The sequence below is a fragment of the Chaetodon trifascialis genome, chromosome 5 (assembly GCF_039877785.1).
Source record: "Chaetodon trifascialis isolate fChaTrf1 chromosome 5, fChaTrf1.hap1, whole genome shotgun sequence".
NCBI classification, from domain to species: domain Eukaryota; kingdom Metazoa; phylum Chordata; class Actinopteri; order Chaetodontiformes; family Chaetodontidae; genus Chaetodon; species Chaetodon trifascialis.
Window position 1 is genome coordinate 19,225,335 of NC_092060.1, and position 21,575 is coordinate 19,246,909.

Consider the following 21,575-nt stretch of genomic DNA (forward strand, 5'->3'; position numbering starts at 1 on the left):
CATACAAAATTTCTTCAAGGTATTGATAAGAAGTCATGTCATTTAACCATTTTTAAAGCAGAGGGGAAACTATTTCTATTACTTCCACTCTGTCAGAATAACCCTTTCTGCAAACATGAGGCCTTGCTGTAATGCTGGAAAAGTCAAAAAGTTGGAGCGAACCAGCATGACAGAGAGAGGCTGTCAGGGATTAGCTGTCTGCTGTATGTGTCGCTGCACAAATGAAAAATGTCATCCCAGAAACTCTTGAGCTCGAGGCAAGACCAGAGGAGATGACCTCGAGTGCCGTCAGCTGACTCACACTTATCACAGGCAGCAGAGATCTAAATGTAATATTTGTCCTAAATTTGGTACAAGAGAAAGAAATCTTCAAAGCCCCCAAGAATGAGTATCCAAAGGCCTTTAATATCTATTTAGTTTTAATAGTTAAAATATCTTTCTCTTGTTGGGTGGACTGACTAACCAACATCTCTGCCACTAGAGGGCCGAGCAAGTTTGCTCATTATGTCAATATGAGCAAGTCTCCCCATTCGAAGACATCACTGCAAATGTGATTAATGCTGGTGATAAGAGGACATCAATGGACAGTTTCTTTATTTGTGAGAGTTTGATTTAGTTTTCTGTTTTGTGTCATAGGAGCTGGCAACACAAGACTGGCTTCAACCTAACTATAGCTCTGACTCAAGCTGTCATAAATACTTATAATAACAGTTTAATCCTATTGATGCAGCCCCACCAGCCGCCCTCCCTATTGCACTGTGCTCATAATCCCGCAGTAGCATAATTCTCCTCTCCCTGGTCTTACTTTCACTTTACGTGAACTAGCCACTCCCACATGTGGTCATTTATTTTCACTATTTTATTTCAGTCAGTTAATTAGTCAGTGGACATGTGGGCAGCCTTAAAGAAAGTAATCATCACATGTGGTGCACTCCAACACAGAGCAGGGCAGACATACTCTCATTTTTCTTTTTCTCATTTATTCATGTACAGTTAGATGTTGTGTCATCGTAATGCCACCTCATAAATACTGAAGGAGTAGGTTTTCTACTTTGTTAACTCGGAACAGACTCATTTGGCTGGGATGGAACTGGGTTGAGACCAGTACACTGTCAAGTCTGCAGTAGTGGAAATTTGCTAAGTACATTAACTCAAATACTGTCCTCAATACAATTTTAATCTACTGTGGTTTAATTGCATATTTCAAGTTTATGCTATTATACCTCTGCCCCACAACAACAGAGGGAAATGTACTTTTAACTCCACTCCACTGATTTGATAACCATAGTTAAAGCTGGGTAATGTATTTTAAAAGCATTTTGTTTAATTTGTTGAATTTCTCTTTATCTTTACAGCAATCAATAAATCAAACATATAATATCAAACTAAATAAGAAGAAATCTGTGCTTGTCACAGGCCCGTAATGAATTGATTGGATGGCCTACCTGCACCCACTCTACCTGTAGACTCACTGAGCGTGACGGACTTCCACAAGGCTCGGCAGGCATACTGCTAAAGCTATGGCCAGCTAGTCACACAAGAACAGCAGAGAAAGTGCAGCCAATAATTCCCAATTCTAACATGATCACTCGACCTCTGTGAATACCAACAACAGCCATGTTTGTATCAGTACTTGCCTGACCCTAACCCTTACCCTTACCTTAACCTAAACCAAACCTTACCCTAACCCTAAGCCACATCTTCACCCTAAAATTTAATGATTTACATTATTAACAGATTTATGTCCCCCCAACATGAGTAATACATTAGCGCGCGCACACACACAACACGAGAGAAAGAAAAATCTCAGTACTGATTAGGTATCAGAACAATATGTTTTTTCTTCTTTCCTCTCCCATTAATTATCTCTGGAGCCTTCAGATAATTAGTCTCTGTAGGTTCATCACTGCCTGCGACACCTCTCATTGCTGTCACATTGTTTTCACACTGTCATCTGATACACTGGTATTATAAAAAATCATCACAGAGCCAGCGTGAAATACACTTGTGTACTTCAACTTATGTGTGATTTTGATAGCAGACTGACTTTCACTTTGAGTATTTTAACATTGTGGTATTGTTATTTTTACTTAAGTGAATGATGAGTTCTTCTTCCAGCACTCATGTCAGACTTGGGACTTGGACTCTCTCTTCTAACTACGTATCTTTGTTTTGTCTTTTAATAAAGCAGTTTTGCCCAGTTTTGCTTGTCCACACATCTCATGACCTTGCTACCATTTAGCCTCAGCTAACTGTGTCCATGATATCTGTTCTGTTTGTGAGGCATCAACAGCGCCCAGCCTGTGCGAATGGGTTTCAGGTAAGTCCACCTGTCGTAATAGTCCAATAGTCCCTCCCAGACTACGTGTCTATCAGAACAAGTTTGCTGATCAGACACTGGCCTGCTTTCCCATTGGCCCCTGGACTTTAATAGGATCCTAGGGACTCTGTTGGGGGGATTACGGCTCCAAACTCTCGACTTTGGCCAGTCTCTGTGTCCTCCAACCATGGGTACTGCGGTTTAGGGGGGCGCCGCACCTGCACAGACCCAGAGGGGCGCCATCAAAAGACAACATCACATCAAGAGGAAGAAATCAGTAGTTTCAGCTTGAAAGGGGGCTACGGCGGTGTGACTAATCAACTTGAGGGGAAAACCTATCATCCGTGGAGAAAGGACTATCTCTTTTCTTCCTTTCTTGATTATTTGACTATTTTTCACATTTTCTTGTGGTTTTGCTGCACTGATTTGGATTATAGAAGATCTTTTTGGGACAATTTCAGCATCCAAGTGAAAGCTATTGGATTATCCTCTGAGGTCGGCTGTGTCCTTTACCATCTAAGGGATCTACCTGCTTATCCCCTCAACCTGGAACAACTTAGATGAGCTCAACCTGCTAATAACTCACCAAACAACAAGAGCGAGGCCTGCACTGACCACTGTGTTTCTGCAACATTGCAACCACCCTCTTGTGACCTCTGTAGGGTTTGTCTTGTCTCTTTACATGCAGCTTGCCTCCTCTGGATAGACACTCGCACATTTTTGATCAGACTTTACTGAACGCTTCCTTCTTCTCTCCCGCTCCCTGTCTCTTGCTTTTCTCTTGTGCTGATCGGTGCATGGTAGTGAACCATGGTGCTGTTGAAGATGAAGTTCACCCAACAGCGGCGGGTGCGTCTGGCCCAGGGCCTGTGGCTGCTGTCCTGGCTCGCAGTGATGTGTGGGACCTTCATCTTTTGCCTGGGGCTTTACCTTAAGACAGAGCTGCTCCGAAGGGCCGAGGTAGAGAGAGGGAAATATACTCCCACGCATACAAACACACACAGATTAATGCAAGGTTAGCGTAAAGACCAAGAGGGCAAAGTCGAAAAACACTAACATGAATTGCACAAACGTGGATTTATATGCTCAGACTTTTGCCTTTGCTCATGGTTGTTTACTGCTGCTGCTTATCAGTGACTTTTATTCAAAGTTTGCTCTACAGCTTAATCCACAAATACAAACATGCAGCACACAAAATACCAGAGTAAACATACACACAGTGGCAGCCAGGCACATCCATGCATGTTAAGTCATGAGGGTGTAGTGTGTTAAATTGATTTGCTAAAAAAAGAAAAAAAAGAAAAGAGAAAATCAACATTTCATTCCAAAGTCTTTGTGGTTCATTGCATATTGAAATTAGCTACTGTGACCAGCAGGTGGAGGTCATGACCTCCACAAGACTGATGCATTTGTTCAAGCCAACCAGTCATTATGCTGATTGATCACTGACTGATTTGGATAGGTTGAATGCATTGATATCCAGCGGGCAGCACAGGAAAGCTGCAGGGCATCAACACATGCCTTCAGATATTTATTGATTTCCAGTCAGAGAACCAGATTCTGTGATCTCTCAGTTTGCAGGAAGTGTTGCTGAGTTAGTGTAGAGAAGCCAGATGATCCAGAATGATTCACAAGAGTTGAATGCTCACATTTTACTGGACAGATATCACAGGGTGATTATGTTAGAAGGTGGCAGATCTGGGCTGAGTTTTTTTTTTAATTGTAAAACAACAATGAGGCAAAGATTATTTTTGAGAACTCAGCCAATAATAAACTCAGGCGTTAATTGACTTTTGCTGTAACCAGGGCAATTAATTACATTTCTCATAATACTTCTGTTGTAGCTTTTGCATCCAGTTTATCAGCAGCTAATTGAATCACCAGGCTGCCAAGGTCATTTTTAGAATAGATAAGGCTAATTGAATGCAGGATTATTACCTGCTAAAGTGGGCAGAGGAAATGACAAAGTGACCTGCAGCAGGCTGCTGCTCTTGCGGCTGCTACTATCTTTGACTGTGTTCCTCCTTTCTTGAGGTGATGGACAACACAGAGATCCACGTGGTGCCCAACATCCTGATAATGGTGGGCCTGGCCTCCATTGGCACCAACTGGGTTGCCAGTCGTGTGTGTCAGGACTCCTTGGACGCAAGCCGCTTCCCCCGTTGGAAAGTTCTCCTGCTGGCTTGGTTTGCCACAGCTGCACTGCTCTGTTGTCTGCTCATCGCTGTTGTGGTGCTCAGTTATGCCCTGCAAGGACGCCTGGAGGAGTCCCTGAAGGTGGGGTCACTAGGCTGGGTGATGACCGGAGATTGGCAGGTCAAGTGGTAGAGTAGGTGCCAGTATGGCGTTGTGGGAAAGAGATCAGTCCCATTAGAGGATGGTGTTTTCAGATCCTCAAGCAAAACGCAAGACGAAACCTGCTCCCCCTTAAGTGGCTGAAAGAGACAGCCAGTGTCTAAAATCAAAGAGTTGAGATTTGGGCTGGAGTGAAAGGAGTTATTCTACATTCCTACAAATGAGCAAAGGGTGCAGATAAAAAGAAAACGGGTGCATTTATCTGTGTTTGAGAAATCATGAAACATTCACCACTTTCTGTCTTCTTGAAACAACCAGTTATTTCACCTTTACTTCTGAAAACATTGTACCAACAATAAAGTGACACAGTAGAGCTCTCACCCTTTAAATGCTGCACTGAAACCATAAAATCAACCCTCAAAATGATCTTTATCTTCACACTTTTTGTTCTTTGAAGGCTGTCAATTAATCAATTTACAGTGCAGAAGAATTTAACCAACAAATGAGGCATAATTGAATTAAAGTTAGCATGCAAATTAGACTGGAAACGGTACTTTTGACATACACTACAAAGAAATGATTCAAGAAAGTATCAGACAAACACCCCACTTCTTTCTCTCTCGGCTGTCAGGTGGGCCTGAGGAATGGTATTCGTTTCTACAAGGACACAGATGTGCCGGGGCGCTGTTTTCAGAAAGAGACCATTGATCGTCTGCAGATGGAGTTTCGCTGTTGTGGAAATAACAACTTCAAGGATTGGTTTGAAGTTCAGTGGGTCAGCAACAGATACCTGGACTTCACCTCTAAGGACGTCAAGGAGTGAGTGAATCACACTGCAGGGATGAGCAGATTATGAGATACAGGGAGGGGAGGAGAGATGACGAACTAGAAAAAGAAGAAACTGGACTGATGAGGACCGCACGGGAGAGAGATGAGAAGGAAAAGAGGTCTAGATGAAAGACAGATGAGCAGACTTCACATCCAAAAGGTCATACAATATGTTAGAGGAAGGATAGACGGGCGCCAGGAGGAATAGAACGATGTGAAGGTAGAGGAGGAGTTTATTAAAAATAGATCTGGCCTTTGCTTTTAAAGAGAATGACAGAAATGGATGAGAAGGTTGGTTATGAAGCAAGTGGAGAAAGGTTGGTCAAAGATGAAATAAGTGAAAAGGAATGAGTAAACAGAAAGGTTATGACATGATGACGCTTCTATAGAGGCACTGCTCATTCCTCACTAATGTTGAGTGTGTATAGAGCTAGAAGTCAGGCCTGAAAATAACACTTTCTGTGCTTTGCCTCCAATAAAATGAACACACCTTCTACCTTCTCTACCTTAATTTCTTTCTCCCATCTCTAATCTGTTTCCATCATCTGTTTTCTCTCCATCCCCCCAGCCGTATCCGGAGTAACGTGGACGGCCGTTACCTGTTGGACGGCGTTCCTTTCAGCTGCTGTAACCCCGCCTCCCCTCGCCCCTGCCTGCAGTACCGCCTGACGGACAACGGTGCCCACTTCAGCTATGACTACCAAACAGAGGAGCTCAACCTGCACAGCCGCGGCTGTAGGCAGGCTCTGATCGACTACTACATGGACTTGATGAATTCGACTGGTCCTGGTGTGCTGTCAGTCATCTTGATACAGGTGGGACATGTGACGAACACTTCACCTATTCTGTAAGTGTGGCAAAACAGAAGAAACACAGTATTTATCCAAGGCATGGAGATTTTGTTTTTCTGATTTTGTTTTTAACTGAATATTTAAGATTCTGTCATGTTTGCCCTCAGGCACCCATCACAGCGTGGGAAGTTTCTCACATTTTTCCTGAAATTACACACACACAAACACACAAATAGAAAAGACAAAAAATGAATTCTACTGATTGCCCTGACAACCGACAGAGAGAAAACCTCACTGATGCACATTGATTTATGCCTTTTAATCAAACATGCACTTTCAATCTTTTGCCAAAGAACAGTATTGACAGCACATTCTCTTCAAATCACAAACAAGACCTCAGGCTGGCACAGGATGTTCATACACATGTTTAACAGTGCATCATTACACACCGCCTACAGCTAATCAAACAATCTATACTTCTAAATGCAGCAGCTCAGTATGGTGTTTTTTCCAGCCCTTCATGAGGGCGATGGAAGGCTGCCATGTGAAGAGTTAACAAGACCTCAAGCTGAGCTGCACATCACGTCTGATTTTTAAGCAAAAGCCAAAACCTGCTTTGAATCATGCAGCTCAAAATCAAACAAAAGGAGGAAGTGTGCGGTGAAACAGCAAATATGTTGAGCAGACTGTGTCACAGCTACTTTAGTTTGATATATTTGGACGGAGCAGTGTTTACTGATCATTGTTTGGAGAGTTTGGGTAAGTGAAGAGATTTTGTGGAAGGAGCTATATGAAAGTAATTAGAGTGGAGAGGGAGGGTTGGACCTTATTTTTCACTTTTTAGATAAAAAATCTGCAGACTTTAAGATCTACCCTAACCTTAACCTTAAGAATAATATGTTTAATGGAATAATAATTCAAGCTCCTCACACCCACCTACCCTACAGTAAAAACCCCTGCGCCTCCATACATTCATTTTCATACAGTTCCTAACCCATTAGTCTAAAAACTATAAATATTTTTAGCATTGACTCAAATTAACTGCATCCAGTCCTGCGGTAAAACACAATTATTCACACGATGTTGATTCCTGGTCAAAGAGAATCAGCAGCACTACTGAATTCCAATCAGAATTCAAAAATAACTTTATTGTTCAATGCAAGGCAACGGAAATTTGTCTTTTCACACTTTACATGCAGAACAGGAACATACACATATAAAAATGTAGACATATGCAAAGAGTTAAAAGCAATATTTGCAAATATGTCCATCGTTCCTCACCTAGTTAGCAGGTTAATGGCAGTTGGACTGGCTTGTGTGTGTTTGTGTCAATGTGTTTGTGGCCAGAAGTTGTCAAGTTGACTTCCTTTTTACGATATCAGTGCTGATAAACAACAAAGTCATTTTTTTCAGTCTATCACACCTTCTGACCAGCTCATTTGTTCTTACAGCATCTTAATTGCTTCTTTCTGTCCAGATGTCAGTGCTTCTGAGCCTGAGGTACCTGCAGACGTCCGTGGAAGGAGCCATGGCTCTGGAGAACCCAGAGGACGACAGTGAGGGTTATCTCCTGGAGAAGGATGTGAAGTCAACCTTGGAAGACCTCAAAGCCAAAGCCCTCACCATGCTTAAGTTCGGGCAGGTTGACGCCGAAGCGTCCCCTGAAGACACCGAGAAGGGTGCTGATAACACCGCGGAGAAGGCTGCCTCCCCTTCTCCTGCCAGCTAGAGGGGAAAATTATTGAAATAGGAGCTGAGGAGGAAGGGATGCAAAGGGGGGGTCTGAGTTTTCTTGGTTGTGTGAGTTGGCTGGTGGCAGGTAGAACACCTGTTGGGTTTTGACACGTTAGGCTTGATTTATGCTCCATCAATGCAGCAGCCGCATGGCCAAAACAAGGCAACACATAGGGATTCTTGCCCCCGCACACACACAAAAACTAACATCTCCTCGGTGCAGGACCTCATGAATGTGCAACCATCAGAGAACCTGTTCAGGAGATGTGTAGTACTTTTTGTTGTAACTAGAAGAGTACATTCAGTTTAAATGGGTGCAGCATTCACAGACACATATCTAAGACGTTTTGACATTTGGCTCAAATTTGGTACAGTTACATAACGCTCAATGTTCATCAGTGCATTTGTATTATTCACCACCCAGCTGTAGAGTTTGTACTAACCTGCAATGAAATGCTTAGGAATCTGTTAAAAATGGAAACATGAATTATATATTAAAGGTAGAAGTTTTTAACTGCTAAGTAGAGTCTGCTTCCTTTTGTACATGTAAGATAATAAAGGAGCAAATTCCCTGACTGGGTTATCTGAGTTCGGCAAGGAGAGTCGGATTAAGTGTGTGTGTTTGTGTGTATATGTGCGTGTGAGTGTGGTGCCCTATATGAAGCTGTCATCTTGTCTATTCGGGCAGCTCTGAAACAATCTGATAATCCTGGTATAGTTAATCCCAGAACTGCTGCACAAGCAGTATCGGCACACGCTGGCAGCACACAGGAGCACACTCAACAGCACACTGACACAACATGTTGGAGGTTATTTTATAATGCAAGACAGTTTTTAAATGCTTTTTATTTGCAAAGAATATATCATGGTGATCTGTCCTAGCTACAGGTATATCCCATGTGTGCTCATTCTTCTTAAATAAAGGTCAATCACAGAATGAGGTCAATGAATGTTTTATTTTATTCATAGCAAGCAGATAAATGTGCTTTCAGCGGCTGCAGAAAGACGTGTTTTTTAATTATAAGGTTGCAGAGGTTGATAAAGGAGTGAGGCTGAACATGTGGTTTCAGGCTTAGTCACATCCTTCAAACATATCACCTGTAATAATTCTAGAATTAACCTTTGAGTCACACAGCAGAATACAGAAAGTTAGATCCCGCAGATGGTTTTCTTCGACATTTGCAACAAAACAAAGTGATTATACAAATAACACAAATAAAGCACTTTTGGAAGCAGTTTTTAGTTCTTTCAAATTCAAAATACCCAGTAATTAAATGAGAGAGGACACCTGTGGGCCATTTGTGTTCACAAATGGGTTCAAATGACTGTAATCACACCACATTATTAAGGATATATATAACTATAAACCCACATCCCGATGAGAATGAGTCTCTAGAAAGTGATACCGCTCTGCAGCTGCAGAGGTTATTTCCTAAAATAGAGTTCATGGTACAGGAAACGACCAAAATATAAGAGGGGCATCTTAAACTTCCCCAGTGTTTGGAAATAATGATGTAATGCATTTTTTTAAATGGGCAACTTGAATTTAAAGCCACCAGAGTTCGCTATTGCACAGTGTTTGAATTTGGTTTCATATATTTTAATGAGGGCTTGGAGCAACACTGACAACGCTACAGCTCGACAGCTTTAATAACGGCAGTCAAAATATGACCTTCGTCACATTCATGGGAAAAGCAGCTATTGAGGAGAAACAACGGCGCTGAGTTTGTTCTTATGCAAATAATGTACTTTGTAAAAAATGTAATTCACAGATGCAACGTGTTTTTCGAATTATGCTGCATGAAAAATAAAGACATTTGCTCATAGGTCCGGTGTGAAAAGCGTTTCAACGAGGGCCAAATTTATTTAGCTCTGCACACAAAACCCAATGCACGTTTTGTCATTTTCTGCATATTCTTTGTCATGTAGTGTTTGCAAAGATCTCTGTGCAGCTTCCCCGATGTGTGGAGGGCGTATGTTCATGTCGGCTCAGAAAAAAAAGAGCCAGCATGTGCGTTTTCAAAATTCCGGTGTGGTTTTGCAATGAAACTAACTGACACACACAGAGAGAGGAAGAGGCAGAGAGGTAGAGGGAGGGGAAGGGCCGCACAAATGTCAAACTACACCACTTGACACAAGATGGATTCTCTCTGTTTGATTCATTACAAGCAAAGCGTTGATAATACTTTTTAATTAGCTGTCTTGTGTAGTGTTTCACAGCTCTCCTAGCACAACAATGGACTCTAACATTATGGAGATAATAGAGGAATTCATGGAAAGTGCGTTGGCGCAATGGGTATGTCATTTGTCATTTATCACTTTCAGTTAGAGAAAAGGTCATTATTTCCAGAGACAGAGAGGAGAATAAAACCAGCGGATTGTGGTGAAACTGTGTTGAAATCTGCTTTAAAAGTAATCGCTTTTGCTATGGACACTATTATTTCAGTCAAAAACAATTATGACATAGTATTTTCTACAGCAGTCTAGCTTCCAGTTGTGTTCACTTAGATTAAAATAAGCGAATGAAATGAATAAACGAATGAAATGAAAAGCTTCTATACTGCTTTTTGCTTTTGTGTACTGCAAAACAGCCCACTTCTCCTTTCAGCAGCTTCCCTTGCCTCTCACTGACCAGCTTTTTGAGCTTTCAAACTTCCGTGTCCTTGGGCTGTCTTTGATTTGAACATAATACAAAGTTATCTACTGTGTATTCAAGGCAATCCAATCTCTAAAATCTGTTGAGGATTTGTTTGGTTTGTAACAGGCTGAATTTCCAGCTGGGTTTTCCACATGGGAAACCAATCAGCCTGGGAGGAATCCCCCCCCCTTCTGGTCAATGAACAGTATTCACCATATAATGTGATACTGTGCTCAGCCTTTGTATTCGCTGTGTTGTTGCACTACTGTAAGGAGGTCAGAGGTCAGGTTCAACAAAACGCCTACAGCTGGCAGACTACGTGCTCAGGGGCACTTCAGCAGAGCAGTTATTCACTGACACGAGAGCTTTCACCCCGCTTCACATATGCTGAAGGACATCCACTGTAGCTGCTCTCTGTTTACCCTGTCGCACAGGGTCTCGAGGTGCTCTGCCTCACCTTATCAGCTGAACCAACTCGAGCTTGTTACTCTGTTTACCGACAGTGCAGTTTTTAGAAGGTGCAGGTGGGAATAAACCTCATTATATTGCAGTTTGCATTGGCACAGCTCTTCTTAGCTGAGAGAGAGACCTTGGCTGCGGTCCTGCTTGGCTGGCTGTCACTGTGAAGTGCTTCCCAGTGTGAGAGCACAGATCCCACCTGTCCAGACAGGTGCGCCGACTCAAGTGGCTTCCTGTGTGAAAATGTTTGCACCTCTCCATCTCCCTCCTGGTCTCTATATGTGTACCTATTTCTGCCTTTGTCTCTGTCTTCCTTGCCTTCGAACACCTCCTGGTACACACTCATGCATTTCTCCATACATACGCAACATAATCCCTCAATGTCTCTCTCAGGTTCAGCTGTTTGAGAAGATGGTGGACAGGGAGGACGGCGTCCCACTCTACAGCCAGTACATGGAAGTAAACTCAATTTCCCAGAGTGCCCGAGATCGCTACATGAGGCTGACCAATGGGATTTTCCTCAATGAGGTCATGAGGGTCATGTAAGATTGATCAGCGTTTTCTTGCTTCATTGCCTTGCAGCTGTGCACTGGCTGCGGTAGATGTGGCCACTAGATAAAGAAAAATAAACTAATGTGATGAACATGTGAGGACATTTCCCCGTCCATCTGTCATGCAAAAATAAAAATAAAATAGTATAAAGTGCTAATTTTCAGGCATTTGTGGAAAATTTTAATGCAGAAAACTGACAAAAAATCCCCAACTTGCCGCAAACACTGAACTGGCCTTGGCTTTTATAATAAGTTTAAAAAATGTGGAGACAGGCCCACAACCCATTCTCCAATTAAACTAAAAGACCCATTTTTAAGTGAGGAACCATTACAAGCATTAAGACAAGTAAGACATGCTTTTTGGTCATACTAGCAGCATACCTCTATGGGAGTCCACCACTCCAACACATGTCTCAACAACTACAGGACGGACAAGGTGAATTATCGTCACTTTGGTGGTTAGCGACATTTCTATTTGTTCATTTCTTTGTTTTATGATAACGAGACAAATGTTAGCACGCTGCCAAACACAGATGTCAACATAGTGCACATACCTTCTCAGTATTTTAGCATCGTCATTGTTAGCATGCTAAAATTCATATTTAGCTTAAAGCACTGCTGTGCCTGAATGCAGCTTCACAGAGCTGCCAGCATGGCTTTAGATTCTTAGTTTTGTTATGTGCTTGCATAGAATTTGATGTAACATTCATCACATTCCCTTTTGTAACTGTGCATTGTTCTGCCGCCTGTGTGAAAGGATGGTATAAATGTCTGATCCATTCATATTTGTCACAAATTTCCAGTGAATCATGAAATGGGGTTCTGCATATGTGCCAGCCTGTTAGTCATCTTTAATGAATTCCTTATCTTTGTGTTCAAATTTCAGCAGGATAAAACCTTTTCTCTCTCAACTGGAAAGACAAGATCTTTGTCAGTATTTGCCGAACAGCTGATTAATTTGGCCTGACCTAAGCCGCATTATTTCAACAAATAATTGCGTGTGGATTCTCACTGCCTGCTTCTCAGGCTCATTAAAATTTTATTCACTCTCTGCTTAAATGCACTGTTGCATAAGGACCTCTCATCTAGAGAGAGACGTGGTGCTGGGCTGTTTGATCAAGCTGCAGTAAATTCACCGCTGTGTCTTTTCTGTGTTCCTCCCAGAGACCCGAATCCCAAGGTGGAACGGTTGTACGACAGCGAGAGAGGTGACCACATGCTGAGAGTCCAGAACTTTTCTATCTTAAATCGACACCTCAGAGCTTTCTACCAGGTAGGGGAGGGTCACGGGGGGGAGGAGGGTGAGATGGAGGCATTAGATCGGCTCATCAGGAGGGAAATCGGGAGTGATGGTCTGAGAGCATGCACAGGTTTTCTCAACTGCTTTAAACACGTCCACTCCCAGATGTGCGAAAGCCACTGAAGGACCTTTCAGTCTATTTATGTATTTGCACTGTTGTTCCACTCTAAAGATAGAATTTGTAAGAGTTTGTGACCGCAATAGAAGTAACTACAGTTTCTCTTTTAACTTTGATCTCTATTCAACTGCGTTTTTTTTGTGCACTTTTTAAATATTTCATAAAGGAGTAATTTACATTTTATGTTAGTAGGCCAACATTCTACATTTGAAATCACATCTAGTACAGAACACTAATTTTGTATGCATAGCTTTTTACAAATGAGCCAAATGTAAAGTAAACAAATGCAAACTCCACTTCCTGCATCTCGTGTCTTCTGCATGAAAAAGTTAAACTGTTTCCGAGGTCAAGAATGATCTTTCACACCAAACTAGTCAAGTACTGGCTCATTGTGCCACAAGGAGATGAGTTATGTGGCTTTAAAGCTGCACTAATATGTGCACTAATAATTTGGAACATTGCAAAACAGGTGATAGTATCATGACTGGGTATGAAAGGGGCATCCTGGAAAGGCTCAGCTGATCACAGGCAAGGACGGAGCGAGGTTCACCACTTTGTGAACACGTGATTGTATAAAGGATATTACTACATGGGCTCAGGAACACTTCGTAAAAACATTGTTGGTAAACACAGTTCATTTGCAAATGATTGTGTGCATCAGTGCTGCAGCACTGCAATTTCCCTTAGGGCATCAATAAAGTACTCTATCTATCTGTCTTAATTAGTGAGCTTCAAACATGCTGGTAGGCTGTTTTTTATTTATTTATTTACCTTTAGACAGAACTGGACTAGCTTTTCCTCCTGTTTCAGCCTTCACGCTAGCTAATCAGCTGCTAGCTTCTGTGGTGGTGGTGTCAATCTTCTCACACACTCGACAAGAGGGCAAGCACAGGAAGTGAACTATTCCTTTGGGCCGTTTTTATGGTAGCTTTATCTCTGTTTATGTACCATGGGAGCATTTCTTGCCAAAAAATAAGTTCTGAAAAACATTAGTGTAATGGTGGATTTTCTTGCGGATGGACTGAAATGACTTGCAGCTCATTATAAATAGAAATGTCTCGCAACAATGCTGAAACATCCTTCTAAAACATAACTCAGGGCCACACCAAATGGCGAGGGAGAGAGGACGACAGAGGAGGGCTGGAGAAGCAGTTGTCTTGCTGTGAGGTAGTAAAAAAAAGAGGATAAGATGAAGCTCAACGGGGCTATCGGTCTCAACACACAAATATTTAACCTGAGGATATAGTAGAAAGCTTGAAGTGTATACAGGGGCTGATGGAGCATTTGCACGACAGAGAAGATGAACCATGGAAAATTTCCATCTTCAGTAGAAGTGTCCCTGCTTATTACCAGGCAAATGGGGTGAGAAAAAGTGGAGGAGTGGCGAGCTGAATTTTTTAGCTGCACTTGGCTGGGGGGTTGAGGAAGGAAAGTGAATAAAAATCTATCAAACAGCAGTATCATGCATTTCGTAATGTGCATAGTGGGCGCCTGTGGCATTAGAGGAAATGACACAGTTCTTTCCCCAGAGGATGATTCAAAGGCCTGTGTTCTCAGTAAAGAAAACATCCCCAAGCATGAGTCAGGTGGACTGATCATGCACGGCTTTGCTTGTCACACAACATAGGAACACAAGTCTACAAGGTTTCACTTCCTAATTTTCAGTGAATCACTAATGTCCCTTGGAAGCTCAGAGCAGCACAAAACACTGGCGATAATTGGGAAGCTCGTGTCAGTCGGAGATGCACCAGAATCTCACCTGGCGCACTCAGAAGAGGCTCCGCTGTCGCTGTGGACGCTTCGTTCCACGTCGGTCGCAGTTTTACTTCTCACTGTCGTTTTTTTGACACTGCTTTGCTGTGTATCTGTTTGAGCGATTGTGTGTGTGTGTGTGTGTGTGTGTGTGTGTGTGTGTGTGTGTGTGTGTGTGTGTGTGTGTGTGTGTGAGTGTAAGCCACAGCAACAGTCTGTAGCCTGGCAAGGCTTAATTTTCTCTGCTGTGACCTCAGCTTCTCTAATACAGCGACAGAGCTATTTTTGTAGATGATACAGGCTGAAGGCTCTTTTACAGTACATACTCTCTCTGTGCTGTAGTGGCGTCTAAAGCACTGTGTGCTAGTTATAATTGTATTGAATCCTGTTGCTTTTTTGTTCTATTCTTTTCTATTTGTTCTATTATTTTCTATTGTTTTCTATCTACTGAACTCAGTTTTATTTACTTGACTGCACTCTCCTCTCCTCTCCTCTCCTCTCCTCTCCTCTCCTCTCCTCTCCTCTCCTCTCCTCTCCTCTCCTCTCCTCTCCTCTGTATTGTTTTTAATCTATTCTATTCTATTCCATCTAAAAGCCTTTACCTCCCCTGAATGGAGATACTTAGTTTTCAGCCTCCTGTTAATGGGATGTTAAATGTTAATTTCTCCTGCCCCCTAATTTATTGACCTTTTGCATTTAAAGATTTCCATCCTCAGTAAACCGTGATATTTTTTAAGGCTACTGAACATCCAATAAACGATGTTTGAATTAACATAAAAATCTACACGTTAAATGTGGTCCTTGCATGGGGGAAAAACCAAAAATACAAATAAAAAAGATAAGTGGCAGCCCACAGAAGCACAGGAGCATTGAAAATCCAAACTGTCTGTGGATAAAATGAAAACGAGCACCAATCCAAACATAAAGTATAATTATTGATAGAAAAGATAATGTCGCCGAAGGATTTTAATTATCTTCACCCCTGCAGCCAGCAGCTTGATGTCCAAATTCAGGACTACTGTAAACAACACTAGATTATTTTCAGAGGCAGACTCACTGAGGGATAAAGGCTAATTCCTTATTTTTATAGTTATACTTCCTCTAGAAATGATCCTGAAGAGAAACTGTCCTGGAAATCATTGCAGCAACAGAAAATTGCACTGTGTACTACTCATATTGTTAATCTCTTACTAATGCACGGTATTTAAATGTACCAAATGACGATGTCTAAAATATAATGCTGGAGGGATCTGAACAAACACCACCCAGTATGAATCCTGGCTGTATGATGCCAGGCAGGGAATTGTTAATGAGAGGACGTGAGCATGCCAACAACAACAAGCAGCTTCTATATAACTTCTCTCAAGGCTAATCTCTCGCAGAAGTCTGTTTGGCATCATGAACTATGAGCTGCACATTGACCAACTCAAAGCTGCTACTAGCCTACATGCCCTGAAGGAGCAGAAACTTCAGGTTGGCTGCGTATGCATCTGATACCAAACTTGCACATGATGGAGTTGCTTAAGGGAGCGCCTGCCTTTCCTCTCTCAGTGTAGAGCTGTAATTGTGACTTGCTACATGCTTGTTCTCTGGTGATTTTGCATCCATGGATGCAGGAGGATGCGAACAGGCTTTCAGAGCAGTTGGGAAAGGAACTAGCCAATGCCAGCGTGTGGCTCTCTGACAGAAACATTTTTAATTAACAGGGAGATTGTTCTGGGTTTTCTGAGTTTAAGACCAAGTAAGTAAATTAATAAAGTATCAGGCAGAAGTCATCCGCCTGGCCTGGATGGCAGTGTAGGAGGAGCAAGGCAGGTCTGCATGACAAATACTTGTCCCCGCTGCCAGTGAAGCCAGGTTTCTGGACGGGGAACGTCTGAGGCGTCTGCCGTCCAGCTTTGCTCAGCGTCATTTAGAATTTGCCAGGAGGTTTTTCCAAGATCTTGAAGCGGAAACTGCAAGTCGCTGAAAGAAGCTGACCACGGTGTTGATGGTCCTTCTGTTAATCCTGAATCACTCCATTTGCTCTCTAAACATGCTGTTTAGCACAGAACCACGCTGGAAACATCCAGACTCAGGAGCTGATTTTACTGGTTTTAGAGGATGAAAGAATCCACAGCAAGGGCCTCGTGAGGCGCATTTTTGATAATTATATGATAATAATTACATGTAATAATGCTGTTTAAATATAGCATGCATGCTTACCATCATCAGAACAATCACATCAATGCTAACTGCAAAACTCGTTCAGAATGTCTCCATTTTATTCACACAACACATTCTCACAGTAAAGCCAATACAGTCTGAATGACTCCATATTAACAGTGGATAGTTTAATTTTTTCATAAGAAGCTGACTGTGTGCACGATGAGGTGAAACTGCTGATGCTGAGTTATGAATGCTGTGCCCCCTCCAAATATTATGCATGACGCCTGAGGTGCTCAGAAGAGTGAAAATTCAGCATAAGCTCCAGTAAATCTGGTCAAACCCTGACCAGGTATGTTTGTCAGAGTGTGTCGTAGAGTGTTAGGAGCTGAGATTCAGCAAAGTTAAACTAAGTCATGGAGTGTTGGTTGAATTTTTGAAAGATATTCTGTCTTTCAGACTAAAAGAAAATTGCTTTGGCCAGTATCTTTTTCACAGAGGACATTTTTTACTTGTCAGAGTAGGAAAAACACAGATGTGATTTAGAACATTAACAATGGCTCTGTTCTATTGAAGTCTGCCAGTAAGCCACGACAGCGTGACAATAATCCAGCATGCACAGTACCAGTACCCTGAAACTGAAGCAGCTAAATGGAATTCAGCCATCATTCATTTTATTATTTACACCCGTGCTTCTCCCACTTTCACACCTTTAACAATGAGGCACATCCTATAAACAAATGTTCTGGATTCCTTAAATTTGGCTATTAAAGAAGTGTGACCAAGATTTATCCTGAGCTGGTCATTTTACAAACAGGGGGTTTGTGGTGACAAACAGTGCAATGGAGAGTACCATTACTTATGGAATTTGCTCATACCTTTGGTGGTAGCAACCTGTGGTTTGTTCTTAGTTATGGAACCTGTTTGTGTTTGACGTCAGCTGTGATCTTCATGACTCATTACATTGCTGTCACAGTACCCATATTATGCATATATTCTGACCATAAGGGCAACAATGAGGGAATTTGTTACAAGTTTGTTACTCATTCATCTGATCCGTTTTATTGTTTCTGTTACTTCAATACAATAATGAGGATGAGATACACTGAAATATATCAAACATTATTATGCAAAAAGGCTCCTTGACCTGAAACGTTACTCTTATCACATATCAGCTCTTTGTTTACACCACAAACTGCAGGAGGCTGGTGGAAAGTTTCTGCTGTTGTTTGCACAGGCTCGCTGTGAGCAGACAGACAGGATGGGCCAGCTCATCACATGGGATTTTTTTCACTTAACTCTACACATTTGTTCTTTTCTTCAGGAGGACATGCAGCAGTTGATACTGATGCCTCTTCCCAATGTTGCCATACTGGGGCAGGACCCCCTAACAGGTACAAGATAACAACATGATCCTATCAGTGCCATGTCTCTCAGCGGCAAGAAAGTAATTATACTTTATATACGAGTTCATATCTCTGCTATCTGTGAAACACATTAAGGTGATAATGATAGGGAGGACGGCAGTGGAAGGGAGGGTAGAGATGATGATGATGATGATAATGATGATGATGACAGTTATTTCTGTGTCCTCAGAGGCAGCCGTGGAAGAGCTCAGGCGACTGCTGCTGCTCTTACTAGGATGTGCTGTGCAGGTGATCACACGCTCACATGACCATCACACTTTTTGAAGGTCGATGGTGACACACACAGTATTGTTTTACTGAAGCTGCTCAACCAGTACTTTACACTGATGTGTAGTATTGTATGCATTGTTAGCCGTGCTAGTAGTGTGGTCAGATCCAACCCTTTGGTTCAGAGTTGAATAATTAATGGGTGAGTTATCTTTGGTCTCCAAAGAATGAATTTGAAAGGCCTTGATTTCTACTGATCCAACACTTCAGGTCATGACAGGCTTCCTCTCATTGCAGCATCTTTCAGATTGTTCAAATCTATTGTTTCACCCACCCTGCAAAATTTTATGTTTTGTTGGTTTGCATCATGTTTTGAAACTGATGACCAGAAAAAAGAGCCTTTAATGTGAAAATGAACGCAGCCCCTTTAACAGAACTCACCAAAGTCATCAGCTTTGAAAGTGCCATAATGAGTTAAATCGGCTGTGTGTCACGGCTCGCTCGCTACCCGGGCAGCATTTTTTCTTCTGTGATGCACTTTGTAAAACTGTTCGTGAAAGTTGCTATGTAAATAAACTTTATTATTATTGTTATTATTAAATCAATCACAGCTAAGCATCTAATCGATATTGTGACTAAAAATAAATAGTCTTCCTGCTCCCTGGGCATTCTCCCAACTCAGTTTTTTACTCTATTCATAATCAATTCTTCACTTACTTCTGCTCAAGTGGCTGAATATTTCAGATCAGCTGTAGTTCAACCAGTTCTCGAAAGCCACCTCTTGACCCAGTCATCATTATTATTATTGTTATAGAACTTGATTGACAGTGTAAACCAACAAAGCTGTCTCTCTACCCATCAAATAATTGTATCCATCAGAAATCCTTTTGTTGTCCGGTATGCGTTCAGCGTCACACACTGAGGAGGCTGATCGTTCATTCTTCTCAGAGTGAAAAAAACCCCTGAATGATGAATTATAAATTCAAATTTAGACAGATCAGCTCTGATAACCTTTAAACAAAGGAATAATTTTTTAAAATTAATTGCACGTAATTATTAGTATTATTATTATTTTAGTTCAGGGGATTTGGCAACATGAACTCTCATGTTTAACAAAAGGGCTGTTGTTGGGCTGCAGCTAATGATTATTATCAATATCAATAAATATTCTGACTATATTCCTGCTTAATCAGTTAATTGTTTACTGTGCAAAATGTCAATGATTAGTATCAGAGGCCAAAAGTTTAGTTTATAAACATGTGAAACAGAGAGAAGCTGCAGATTATCACAATGGAAAAGCAGGAACTACTGAATTTTGGGCGTTTTTCCTTCAAAAATGGTTGAACCCATTAATTAACAAAATAGTTCTTGTTGAATAGATCCTGTCGAAATGCGCGCACGCGCACACACACACACACACACACACACACACACACACGCACACACGCACACACACACACACACACACACACACACACACACACACCTGAGTTCACGTCATCCCTCTGTGTCTGCAGTGCGAGAGGAAGGACACGTTCATTCAGCAGATCCAATCTCTGGACATTGAGACCCAGGCAGCCATTGCCAGCTGTATCCAGCAGGTACGTTCATGTATTAATCAAATCAAGGACCCCCCCGAAGACATTCACAGACTGACCGTCAGAATTAGCAGATATTATCCAGGGGAGGCACTTCTAAGAGGATTTTTGTTCCCAAATATGATTTAACAAAGAATTTCCTCACTGTCTGGCCTGCAGACAGAGAGTGAAGCTATTATACCTTCTACTGGGGCTTCGAGTGAGTGTGAAAATGAGCTACTTGTTATTCTGCTGGCAGCCTTTGAAGGACCTCTGGGTGCCCCTTGCTGCCACCGCAGGATGGATCCTCCACCCCTTATGTCCACCTCTCCACCTCCGTTTCTGTCACATCATCCTCTCTCCTTCATCTCTTTTCTGTCATTCTCCGCTTTCTTCTCCAATAAAGCCTAAAGCCAAATTGTACTCTTTTAAAAATACCCCCCGTGAATAATTGCCTGCATTACAAAAACAGCATGTTGCATACCAGCGTGTCTGAATTACAGTAGCAGCGTGTTGCCCACCGGCCTTTTTTGTGCCAGGTTCCCCAGCCTCATAAATCATAGAGGTGAGAGGTGCTCTTCCTGCGTGGATGGATGCACCCCCTGCTTGCCGTTCATATGCCTTCCACCCGAGGACATTTCAAACATGTCTACATGATCATTAGTTTCACATGCATTAGTCAGGCATTTTTGGATACGCTTCCTTAACAGACACATTCCTGCCGAAATGAAAGATTTTTCTTTCCCCTTTGCACACAGGTGCATCCCTGCTTGGTATTCACACAGCCTTCACACTGCCTGCATTGTTTGTCCTCAGATCTACCATTTTGTGTCTGGTTTCCCGGAAGCACACTGATGTTATCATAGAGACCTGATAAACTGTCCTTGCTGCAGGTGACTCAGGATCCTCGCGTGGTGCTGCCGCTTCGGTGGGAGGAGCTGGTGGAGGCTGAAGGTGCAGACTTGCAGCTGGTGTTCAGCTCCATGGCCAAACAGATCCAAAGCCTGCTGGCACAGAGAGACTCACACCTGGAGGTATACGCGCACACACTTAAAGGAATAGTTTGACCTTTTGGAAAATATTTTTGCTTTTTTGCTGGGAGTTAGATGAGAACATTGATGTCACTGTCATGTCATGTTTAAATAAAAGGCTGCAGCCGTCAGTGGGTTAGCTTACAGTAGCTTAGCATACAAGCTGGGAACAGGGGCAAACAGCTACAGTAGCATGGCACTATCCAAAGATGACAAAATCCAGAATAATTAAACAAGATGTTATGTTTTAATAAGTCAGCTTTAAAAGTAGAGCAACAGTTAATAGGTTAGTCGTCAGCTGTCAAATAATCGCCAACTATTTTGATAATCGTTTAACCAGTATTTTTTTTAAGAAAAGAAAAATCTGATTAGAGCTTCTTAGATGTGAATATTTTCTGGTTT

The 21,575-nt window shown here is 42.1% G+C and overlaps 2 protein-coding genes across 2 annotated transcripts in view; both read left to right on the top strand.

Moving 5' to 3' along the window:
- Positions 1 to 2,466: 2,466 nt before the first annotated feature.
- On the top strand, positions 2,467 to 8,489 carry rom1b (retinal outer segment membrane protein 1b). The gene is made up of 6 exons (XM_070962432.1): positions 2,467 to 2,978; positions 3,125 to 3,280; positions 4,355 to 4,597; positions 5,247 to 5,434; positions 6,012 to 6,258; positions 7,712 to 8,489. Exons 2-6 carry the CDS (start codon positions 3,131 to 3,133, stop codon positions 7,961 to 7,963), a joined length of 1,080 nt encoding a protein of 359 aa, XP_070818533.1. The 5' UTR covers positions 2,467 to 2,978; positions 3,125 to 3,130; the 3' UTR covers positions 7,964 to 8,489.
- Positions 8,490 to 10,028: 1,539 nt separating this feature from the next.
- The window catches only part of ccdc88b (coiled-coil domain containing 88B), a 42,914-nt gene continuing 31,367 nt past the window's right edge, over positions 10,029 to 21,575 (top strand). Inside the window, exons 1-7 of the mRNA XM_070962431.1 lie at positions 10,029 to 10,264; positions 11,459 to 11,607; positions 12,781 to 12,889; positions 18,256 to 18,325; positions 18,528 to 18,586; positions 20,083 to 20,166; positions 21,036 to 21,176. Of these exons, the coding sequence (XP_070818532.1) occupies positions 10,205 to 10,264; positions 11,459 to 11,607; positions 12,781 to 12,889; positions 18,256 to 18,325; positions 18,528 to 18,586; positions 20,083 to 20,166; positions 21,036 to 21,176 (672 nt within the window). The 5' untranslated portion in view covers positions 10,029 to 10,204. The remainder of the gene's footprint in view (positions 10,265 to 11,458; positions 11,608 to 12,780; positions 12,890 to 18,255; positions 18,326 to 18,527; positions 18,587 to 20,082; positions 20,167 to 21,035; positions 21,177 to 21,575) is intronic.